Source organism: Xyrauchen texanus, chromosome 18, assembly GCF_025860055.1.
Source record: "Xyrauchen texanus isolate HMW12.3.18 chromosome 18, RBS_HiC_50CHRs, whole genome shotgun sequence".
Lineage (NCBI taxonomy): Eukaryota > Metazoa > Chordata > Actinopteri > Cypriniformes > Catostomidae > Xyrauchen > Xyrauchen texanus.
The window spans coordinates 37,178,592-37,190,760 of record NC_068293.1 but is presented as its reverse complement, the minus strand read 5'-3'; the positions used below and the strand labels follow the sequence as shown (position 1 = coordinate 37,190,760).

Here is a 12,169-nt window from a genome sequence, read left to right as displayed (position 1 = left end):
GAAAAGCAAGCAAAAAATCTATAATTTCTTATTGTCTGAAAAATTTCGACCAGCAGAGCTCATTAAATGTTAAACTTACTGCAAAATCTTTTGTCAACTAAACAACCTGCTAGATGTTTTCATCAATACAAATGCTTGCTAGTGTATGACCTGTCAGGGGATCATGTCAAGGTAAATACATCACAATGGGAAACAAATGCTTAGCCATTTCCTAAAGGGCAAGCAACATATGTTCATCATTCAGCAAAACTCTGATTGGTGTGTGCTAAATTCCAGCATCCAGAAAGCATATTTAAGTAAGTGTGATTTTGGACCAGCATCCAGAAAGCATATTTAAGTAAGTGTGATTTTGGACCAGCTCAATGCAAGTAATTTCAGGGTACACAAAACATCCGTCATCTATGAGCAGAGAGTGATGGATAAGCCATGCTGGGATGCTTAAACAACATCTGTCTCACAGAGGAGAACTATGTCAATAATGATGTCTGGAATTTGCTGATGTTTCTACAAGAAAACTGAACCCTGGGGTTTAAACTTTGTGGTAATGAAACTCTGGTAGCATAAAAGTCATATGCAGCTTTAATATTGTTGCAGCCCCAATGTTGTGACTGTAATCTGTTAGAACCTTTAAAAAAGCCCTATCTATGCTGCTGTCTTTGTACTCTGGCTTTTTCTTTCTTCTTTCCAGACATATGATTTATAGAGCTGAAGATACCTCACGTCAAATTTATGAAAAAAAAAAAAAAAATTCAGTCATGTATAGCCGAGATTTACACCTCCAACCTGGTCTCATAGTGAAAACGTGACTCTATATACATTTCTGTAAAACTTGTTATACGTGTCTCCAGGTACAATTCCCTGCAGGTTCCAGGGAATTGAACACTACAGGTTCTACAACAACTGTGTGTTTTATTCACTTTCACTCAAATCATGACTTTAATGGCTGATAATGACTTTATAAATACTCATATTTCTCTGTATTAATCAGACCCTGCTTTTTATGATATCGACACACTTTTACTCTAATGCATATTTTGAAAAATGATACATTTTTATGCTTGTATTACAGACGAACCTATGTTTATTCACTTATTCCAGAATGAAGTATATTACTTGTCTCTGCGTATTAAGGTGGGAAATTAAAAAGTATTTTAACAGGAAAAAATTGCACAATTCTGTCACCATTTATTCACCCTCATGTTGTTTCAAACCCTTACGACTCTCTTCTTACATGGAACACAAAAGAGGATGTTAGGCAGAGTAACAGTCTCAGTCACCATTCACTTTCATTGTATGGAAAGAATTTGCTATGAGAATGAATGCAAAATGTTTATTTTTGGGTGAACTGTCCCTTTAAGCAACAATGTCTTTACTGACATATTTAAATTAGTGATTATATCAAGCTGTTCCTGCCTACAGTAGAACCTTAGTTTGGTAAGACAATGAATGATGTACATCATTTAAACAAGACAATTAAAACCTTTATTCATTAAGTGTGATGGGGGAAAAAAACTATGAGAAATTACCAGTACCTGTTATCACTTAGTCACTGTCCTCAATGATAACAGATAAGCACATCTTATTATTGAAAGTAATGCCCGGCTAAACATGCTAAAATATTAGCACTTTATAGATTTATTCAAGTTAATACTCTGCTAATGGGCTTGTTATATCACATTTAATCAAACAAAGAGAGATAATGGTTTATCTGCAATCATATTCATGTCCTGTAGATGATTTTGGACTCCAAAAAGCAGATTAAGTGTTGAGGCAAAGAGACAGTGAATCAACTAAGAATAATATTTGTAACATCTTGCATTCAATGCACATTTAAAAAACAAATAATAATAATAATAGATGGCTCATTACATCTTAGATTTAATGTGTTTTACATTATAGATCCAAAGCTTGTGTAAGGGTATCTTGATATCCTTCAACAGTTATGTGAGCTGTACTGTGTGCATGTCAGATTTCAGAAGTAATTTCATGTTGACTTCAAGCTGAGCTGGACAACCCAATGTTTTGTTTAAAGACACAAGCAAAGCCTCTTACGCTCTTGTTTGATAAATCTTGACTGTAATGATGCCATCTAGACCCAGAACAGCATGCCTTAAAGTTCACTGCATCCAAACCTATCCCTGTAATGAATGTGCTATTGATCTAAAACTACAGGCTCGCATACAATGAGACCTTGGGACATCTGGACAGGAAAGCAATAATAATTTCTACTCTCAGCAGGTGATTCTTCATGGAAGCTCTGAAGGTACAACAAACATTTCTGCAAGAACACACTCAGAACACACACACAAAATATATACAGTATATACTGTATGAAGGACCCCCATACCATACACTGTTGAATGCAATTTAAAAAACATTTTCAAACATAGTTTGAAAGGGGATTATTTCAAGTAACCACAGATTCCATTGACTGTGATCCTTGATATCAGTTTTAATCATTCACACAGTAAAAAGTGTGCTTAATCTGGAAATATGCCAGGTTAAAACATAATTTGCACAACATTTCCTGAAGTAGTGCTGTTATGAACACTAGAACACAATTATTTAAATCCCAGTTCCCACCTGCTTTCCACTTCTAGTAATAGCACAACGTTAATTACAGCAGGCAAATAGTTCTGAGTATAGTAAATCCATTAATACAAATCTGAATTCAATCCAAAAGTAGTCTATTACAAGTAACCACAGATGGTGCCTAATTGTGATCCTTGAAATCAGTTCAAGGATCAAGTGTGACCAATGTACCCAGATATGTTCCTTCTACGTATTAAAGCTAATGTGTTTAGTGTTTAGCAGGAATCTCACTCGGGTAGATGGCTCTGCAAGAGAAAAAGACAGATAGAGTCCTTCAAATAACATTTTTATTTTCTTGTGTTGCTATGATATACTGTACACACTACTGCAGAAAGGCTAGTCACAATTATGAACTAACTGACAGGGTTGGGGGGTAACAGAATACATGTAACAGGATTACGTATTTAAAATACAAAATATAAGTAACTATATTCCACTACAGATACAATTTAAATCATTGGCAATTAGAATACATTTATATTCAAAAAGTATTTTGATAACTGAAGAGATTACATTGCATTTTATTGTCAGTTGTTTCATTTAATATGTAGTCCTTTCAGATGGAAAACATTAATACATAGAAATGATGCGATCCAAAGTGCATTTGAACAGAGGTGAAACACTTTCTTATGATGTGTTACATTCATACGAGAAGAATGTTTGGAGCAGAAGAAATAGAAATAAACCTTGTGTAACTTGAAAACCTTATGCTAAGCTAAAATGCTATTTCTAGCCATTTTACAGGCACGTTACCAGGAATTATCATGTTTTTTAACAAGAAAATTCACGTTGGATTATAATACATTTTTTTCTTTGATATTAGGGCAAAAATCTTATTTTTGTTAATAATTTTTGTATTGTTTTCCTGTAAAAATATCTAAAAATCCTTAAAACAAGATCTATTTGATTTATCTTGTTTTAGAAACAACACTGCATAAGTATTTCGTTTTTTCAGGGAATGAAACATTTTTAACATGTGTATTTTGTCTTACTGTACTGGCAGAGTTTTTATAGTCAAAACAAGTGAAAAAATAGACCAGTGCTGAAGAAAAAATCCAAAGTATTTAGAATACGTTACTGACCTTGAGTAATCTAACAGAATCCATTACACATTACATTTTAAAGCATGTACTCTGTAATCTGTAGTGGAATACATTTCAAACGTAACCTTCCCAACCCTGCTAACTGATACATGTGGACTCAAACAGAAACACACATATTGTGTCAGATGAAAAGACTCTAGCCCTTTTCTCTACAATAACAAACAAATTCCTTTTTTGCATATCATCTCATGATATTTTTTATTCATATACAGTACAACACTGTCACTGACTAAGATCAATCTGAGAAATCTTCAAAATACCATACACAAAAATGTATACTTGACTGAAAATGACTGTTATACTTAACACACAGGGCAACAGAAATTGACACAAACCCATTCTTGAGAGATGTAATGAATAATGAACATAGATGAAACACAACAAATAATATCCGATGCACAGTGTATTGGTGTTGAGGTACCAGGAAGTAGGCACTTGAGCATTTAAAATGGGGCAATCTGTCACCTTTCCAGGTAACAAGGCAGAGCTCAATTGATGGGTTTTTGGCAGTGATTATGTATTTGCTCTGAAAACTAATTCATTTACACAACTCATTAATTCACAAACAACTATAAAAAAAAGAAAGGAAAATGGAACATAAACCATCATTTAGTAATTGGCTGTGAAATTTAATTAAATTAGCACAAAAACTGAAACTATAAATTTTGGAAATATTGGAATTTAAGTACTGACAAAGAAATGTGAACATTTCAGAGCTTTTGGTGATGCACCGATTGACCCCAACAGAACCAGTACAATATGGCAAATCATAAGTGTTGGCGCAAACAAAAATAGCTTGGTTTTACTCCAGTAGATACAAATTAACAAACCAATGAACAAAGTTATTATGATTTCTCCTACGTTTAACACCTATCCCAAACATTTAACTAACCATGAAGTCTAAGCCTTTATCCAAACCTACCTTCCATTAGTTTAATAGGAAAATCACTGCTGTGTACCATTGAAGAAAGAGAAAAATTGGGCTTTTGAAATGCATTCTTACTGTAAGGTGTTTCCTCATTTTAACCCCAAACCTAAACCTAACCATAAGGCATAACCCCTAACCCAAACATAAAGTCTTACCCCATCCCTGAAACTCTAAACCTAACCATGATTTTAATAGGACAATCACTGTTGTGAACAACTAAAGAAAGATAAACATTGAGGTTTTGAACAGGTATTCTTACCATATTTCCCCAACCCCTACCACAATGCCTGTATAGATGCCTATTTTGTATTGATATCAAATTGTGTTGATTGGTTGGTATCTACAGTATTCAAATTACAGGCATACCTTTTCTTACGAACCAAGTCGTACAGTATCTTACTATTCTGCCATCTCATGAATTATTAGGAGTTGTCATGAGACTGTGTTGACAGAATAATTGTCAAAACATTAATTGTGCTAAAATCAATGAAAACCATTTACAATCAAATCAAATGATTAGCAGAATTACATATTAGGTCCTTGGTAAGCAAATGGAAATAAGGCTTGCTGTTGTGCCATCATTTCTGTGCCAAACACATTCACTCCTACACTGATTTGATTGATGCTAGAGAACAGTGCTGATTGTGTCAAAGTCCTTACTAATCTGGGAGCTACTTGGCAGAGACTTGAGGTACTCCAGATGTCTCCTGGCATCTTCCTGGTTGTGCCGTACGTAATAGATGACATAAGCAATCACCATTGTGAACCAACCAAACATAGTGACAAACATGGCCACATCAGTAGTCTTATGGTGAAAGTTACAAAAGTTTATGCCCGAATCCAACACTTGGATGACAGGCTTGCCCGCATACTCCTCCTGGACAGAGGTGTGGCAACTCACCTCGTTCACAGTCTCAGGATCCAGCCTGAGTTCCCTCAACACCTCCTGAAGGGTGCACTCACAGTGCCATGGGTTGTTGGACAGGCTGATTTTGGCATGCAGCCGAGCGAAAGCCTCCTTGGGTACACTTTGCATATGGTTATGGGACAGATCAAGAGCCCGCAAGCTCTCGGTGACACCCTGAAAAGCCCCAGCGTCCACCGTGTCAATAGCATTCCTTGACAAGTCCAGCTCTTGGAGCCAGGGAAGGTTTTTGAAAGCCTGGTTGGGGATTTTGGTGATGTGATTGGAGGACAGCAGAAGTGACACAGTATCGTGGGGAAGGTCAGGGGGGATCTCCTCTAGGTTGCGAGTGGAACATTGCACTACTGTCAAGCCATTCCTTTCAGAGCAGTGGCAGCTCTTGGGACAAGCAGAACCCATCACACTAAAAAAAATCACTGTAAAAAGTGATCTCAGGATAAGGGGACAGAAATGATGGATGAAGACTTTCCTTGACACATCAATAGTCCCACCAGGGAAAGTCATGTCCAGATACTTTGTCTCTGAATACTTGTTACAGTTCAAGGGCAGTAAGTATTAATCCATGTCATATTGAACAATTCAAAATGAATAAACAAGAGTTTTCAGGGTCATTTCCATAGTGGCAGGTTTTCCTCTTTGATGCACTAGCTCGCATGTAGAATACCGTTTTTCATTTTCAGGTGTTGGAAGCCATTGTTGTGAATGTGAAGCACAAGCCAGAGAACAGAATTTAGCACTCACACAGCATTTGTATATTCATTGTGAATGTACTGGAGAGAATCCAAATGACTCCATCAAGATCTGAAAGGCAATTCAATATCTGAGAGGGAAATGTTCATGAGCCACGTTTTAATTAGAAGCGAGAAAGCAGAAGAAAGATGTGATGGGGCTCCATGTATTTAACATCCTTCCTGCCAAGTCTGCGAACTGAAAGAACAAAAGCAGAAAAGAATCACACACAAACAAACACAGACCTTGTGGATTAACAAGTTGTTGGTTTCTTTGCATGTTACAAAATACATTACACAGTGCTCTGACCTAAAATTGCTCCATCCGTGACAAATCAATCTAACTTAAATCTCATAATCTTGCAGACAAATGCATTGGTTCTGCAAAATATAATCAAATTATACAAGAAAGGACTGATTTATTAAAACAAAACAAATCAATGTATCATCTGCTCCACTGCAATACATTGCTATTTGATGGCAATCAGAACCTTTAATGAAGCAATAAAGCAGGGGATATTCTAGGATTTTCGTCTTAGGGAGGCCCAGTCCCTTTTCTGAAGATGTGATGTTGTAGCTTAGAGGAATACTTCTTGCCTAAAGTAAAAGAGGTTGCAGAGACCTCACATACTCATAGTGTTTAAGGCTACTGTGTTTAATAATGGAGTCAAATCAAGATTTTTAGGGGTGCTAAATTTAAAAATAGGATTTCGAAATAGGGTAGATTTACCTATGCAACATAGAGGGAAAAACATTAATCAGGCTACTTTAGACATATAGGTTCTCAATTTCCCAATATTTCATCCGTTAATATTCTCAAGAGAAGCTGTTCCAATAAACATAGGCCATGTTCAGAATAGCAAACTACTATTTTTATTTCTGCAGTATATTGTCTGTATTGCGTGCACAGTATGTCAGTTTTCTGTATGCACATAAACCAGGATAATGTACTACATCTGCCAAAATATTGTTAGTACACTTGCATTGTGTATGCTGTATAACTGAGATTTTCTTCTAAAAATCTTTGTTTGTGTTCTGTAGAAGAAAGAAAGTCATACACATCTGGGATGGCATGAGGGTGAATGAATGATGAGAGAATTTTAAATTTTTGGGTGAACTTACCCTTTAAAGGGGTCATATAATACCTTTTCATTAATCTTAATTATTGAGGGTGAGATTTCAATTCATTTTGGGGAGAAATATCCCTAATGACTGTTAAAGTTTCTCAATATCATAATTCATGTGTAAGGAAATGATTGCCATCCCAAATTAAGAATATTAGTAGAGGTCAGTAGGACTGTATGATAAAAATTAGCGATACATACTTGTGGCATGATTTTAATGCATCTATTCGTACAGTTTATAAATATGCAGGGTGCAGAAAATACTATGCACACTTTATACGCCCTCCAGATTGCTATCGATTTCCCATATTATGGTCAAATCTGTACTCCTGTGGTAGTTTTTCATTGCTAAGATTGTGCAAAGGTTTTTCCCTATCGCAAAAAATTCACCCAAGCACACTGTACTCTTCAACTGGTTCTATAAACAATTTTTTTTAAAAACCTTGTAACTCTTAGCCTACACTTAAGGTAAAGTTTTCATAACCTTAAAGGCCAAATTATACGCTTTGCATCCACGTTGCAGATTGCTCCGTGCACAGTATGCGTGACGTAAATTTCATCATAATGCAGTCCGCACGACCTGACCACGTGCCAGCCAGATTTTCTCGTGGACATGGTCATCATCTGTGTGCATCATCAGCACATGGGCCATTGACAGAAATATACTCACAAAGGCAATGTGATCGACCAGGCACGATCCGATCCGGAACACACAAAAACGAAAAATTCCTGGGCCTTATGGTTTACTTAGAAAAATGGCAGTTAAGGGGCTTTATGCAACACTTAACGTTTTTTAAGGGTGCACTTAAATAAACAAAAAAAATTAAGGAACTGTAAGACATTATGACGTTTTACCTTTAAAACTGAAACAGGGTTATTTTCTACAACACCCTTAAGTTTAAGGGAAACTTTAGGGTGATCTTAAGGGAAATTACAAGCAAGGTGCTTTATGAAACCGGAGAGCAAAATAGAGCAAAGGGATGATCACTTTCAGTAAGAGATCGTCCAATGTTGTTAGCTGTGTGAACAAGGTGAACACAATGGAAGAGAGTGATCTGTGATTGGCAAAAAAATACAAGTAAATCTCGGCCGCTCCTCCTACTCTGTATATTATTATTAGAAGCCCATTATTATTGTGTGTGTGTGTGTGTGGGCGGGTGTGTGTGGTTTATGATGCCTTTTTTTTAGGTTACAAACTGGTTATTACAAGGGTATTATGCTATAAATGTGGTTTATGAGGACAGTTCTTGTGTCCCCACAATTCAAATCACTTAAAACATCCTAAACAATGTTTATATATATATATATATATAAACTATAGATTCTATCCTAAACCTAAACCTCACAAAAAAACACTGCATTTATATATATATATATATATATATATATATATATATATATATATATATATATATATATATATATATATATATAAATGCAGTGTTTTTTGTGAGGTTTAGGTTTAGGGGATAGAATCTATAGTTCGTACAGTATAAAAATAATTATGTCTATGGAGAGTCCTCATAAGGATAGCTGCACCAACGTGTGTGTGTGTGTGTGTGTGTGTGTGTGTGTGTGTGTGTGTGTGTGTGTGTGTGTGTGTGTGTGTGTGTGTGTGTGTAGTCTATTCAAACTATTGCAGTCACAGAGACAGGTGCGATTAGTTTAGACACCTATTTAAAGTAGCACTGACATTAAATGAATGGAATAAAAAAAAAAAAAATCGCTTACAGACACTTTAAATAGACAAATATGGAGAGTAATACTTTTATTTACTAATTATTAAAATGGATCATAACACTGAAGACACCGTGTCCATAAATCACATCACGACTGCCCCTTGGGGATCCATTCTACACGAATAGTCAGCACTCGAGCACAACCATCTTGTTGAGACAGCAACTCATTTTTGAGTGGCCAAAAGGCATGTATGAAATATTAATATGCGGACACATCCGGAAGCGAAGCGACCATTCTTTCCGATACAACTTTGTCATATGGAGCGCTCGAGACATGTGGAATGCATCATGGTAACAAATATCGAAATAAATGATTAATTCACTGGTGTACAATGAGCAATAGGCAACACTGCACAGGATTGATTACAGTGTCTACAGCAGCTCTCTAACGGAAGTTAATTATTGTGATGGATGTTAAACCACAAGCCACTTTTAAAATCCGTAAGTATGGGAGCACGGAGTTCTATTCAAGTGTTTGTGCGAGCGAGACTTCCAGTAATGGCTACACCTGTTATGAAAATCGGCTTATACGAGAAAGGAAAACTGAAGTGAAATAAATATAATGTTATCACCATATATTTTGAAAAAACAAAAATAAATAAAATAATAATAATAATAATAATAATAATAATAATAATAATAATTAAATGGGAGAGAAATTAAATGGCAATTGAATGAGCAATTCAAAGTAATTTGCAAATAGAAAAGAGCGGGTTGCAAATAAATAGGATTGGCAAATTTACGAGCTGGCTACTCATGTGAACAAGATCCTGTCTGAATGCATGCATAGGCTACTGAAAAATCCAATCAGACATAATGCACTTTTCTATTATTAAGTTAATATAGCCTACACTCAACTAGGGGACTTGTTTGTTCTGCATAAATGTGTTGTTCTCTATACAGAGCGCTAAACCACCCATTTCATTCAATAATACTAATACTAGTAGCCTAGTAATAATAATAATAATGCCATAGTAATTAACATAAACAATATGACATTAAAGACAGAGAATAAAACAACAATTCTTTTCCTAAGAAATGGAACAAACTTATAGCATTCAATTATGTGTGGTTTCAAATATAGCTAAACACCAGTTATGCTAAAAGTTACAGTTATTTTAATATCTGTATTGTATCATTATTCATGACTTACCATACTTGTTGATACTCCAGTGAATCAGACGCGTTTGCCGTGTGTGTGTGAGTGAGTGTAAAGTGGATTGCACCCAGCAGCTATATTACATCAGCTTGGCTCTGATTGGATGGAGAGTCTAGCTCGCTCCACCCAAATCTGACTGACTGCTGAACACTCCTTCAGAATAATATACTGGTACTTCAAGAGGTCATGCATATCTGAAATAAACGTTACTTTGACCTACCTACATCTACATCATATGTGATTTGAGCACATCTTATTAAGCAGAAAATACTGACGTGGATGCATCACCACCTCAAAAGTTTTAAAAACGTGCATATTTGATTAGTGGCCAAGAAATTGTTCAAAATCTTTCATTAATTTCTTTCAAAATCATAAAACATTATTTCCTGGTTTTAAATATTTAAATATATTTTTGAATGCCAGATATTTAACCTACATGCACAATACTTAAATAAAATATTTCCATCAAATTTAAATCTTTTACATAATTAATAACACTTGAATACATTTACGTTTTATTATTTTAACTGTTAAAGATACCACAATTTAATTTCATGGATTTTTTTTTAATGTGAAATGTGTAAATCTTAAAAATAGGCTAACATTATTTTTAAGTGTACTATACCTGTAACCTTCACCAAACTCTATTGCATTGGTATGTCAAAAATGCAATAACTCCACAGATAACCTTATTTTCTTTCAACAATAATACAAGCATTAGCAAACATTCAAGACTGGTTCACATGGTTCATAAATCATGTTACTATTTTCCAGATTGTGACATAGCTTCTGTAAAGTTGTGAGACAGAAATATTCTGCTGTTTATAGATGACATGGATATTTCAGAAGTGAATTCAGATTGCCATGATTCTCAACAGCTTAGATTGGAGAATACAATTCAATCAACAAGGTGAAATATTAAATAGAAAAGTCTATGCATTATTAGTTGGGGCATCTCATTGGAACATTTATCCAGTCCTGCATATAACCCTGATTGTTTGTGAAATGATTCGGCAACTGATGCAAATCCCTCATCATATGAACCCAGAATAGATAACATTATCACATTATTTTGCCATGACCGAATATAAAATGATTTAATATAATTAGTAGCCTGTCAGTGACAGATGCCAGGTGAAACAACAGCACAGGAAAGGAAGCATACTTGTCAAAACCATGCCCATGTATCATCAAGTCTTATAAAAACGGGTCCTGCTTCATGTAAAATGAAGTTAAAGATATATATATATATATATATATATATATATATATATATATATATATATATATTTTTTTATGAATGCAGCTGATAAGAGGTGCTGCCAGGCACATAAATAGCAGATTCCTATTTAATTGTGGTGTTTTATGATTTGTTTCCTAAGAGAAAAATAAAATAACTGAATTTGTGGCTTTTCATTATGTAATGCAATGAATCCAGCTTCAAACAAACCCCAAGCACAAATTTTGGAGATAATTAAAGTGTGAAATCAAAAGCCAAATTACTTACCACCGCAGTGTTTGTGCCAGTGCTCACCATGAGTTATAAAACACCCATTTACAGTTACAGAGCCTGATTAAAATCCAGTCAACAAGTTTGCAAGGAGCAACATATTACCTTAATTGCTTGAGTTGCATTGTGGGTAATGTAGTTTAAATCGATTCAGATGTTTTAATGCTATATTAATGGCATTACATCTGTGTCCATTACCCCAAAAATACTGGCTGGTAATATAGGTAGAAAGGTGTCTGATGGAACAGTTAAAAGATGTTAATTAATTAATTAATTAATTAATTATTATTATTTGTAACAAATTATTTTAATAATTAATTAATTATTCCTACAGAGAAATAAACTTTGTAGTCATTAAATA

General features: G+C 34.8%; 1 protein-coding gene across 2 annotated transcripts; it reads right to left on the bottom strand.

The window, feature by feature from the left end:
* Positions 1 to 2,869: 2,869 nt before the first annotated feature.
* Positions 2,870 to 10,338, bottom strand: LOC127658684 (leucine-rich repeat-containing protein 3). 2 transcript variants are annotated; one of them, XM_052148111.1, is made up of 2 exons: positions 10,293 to 10,338; positions 2,870 to 6,475 (listed from the first exon to the last, which is right to left on the bottom strand). In XM_052148111.1, exon 2 carries the CDS (start codon positions 6,050 to 6,052, stop codon positions 5,249 to 5,251), a length of 804 nt encoding a protein of 267 aa, XP_052004071.1. In that variant the 5' UTR covers positions 6,053 to 6,475; positions 10,293 to 10,338; the 3' UTR covers positions 2,870 to 5,248. The 2 variants fall into 2 exon arrangements, with proteins under 2 accessions (XP_052004071.1, XP_052004072.1); XM_052148112.1 differs by having other exon boundaries at positions 10,298 to 10,332.
* Between the last annotated feature and the right edge of the window lie 1,831 nt (positions 10,339 to 12,169).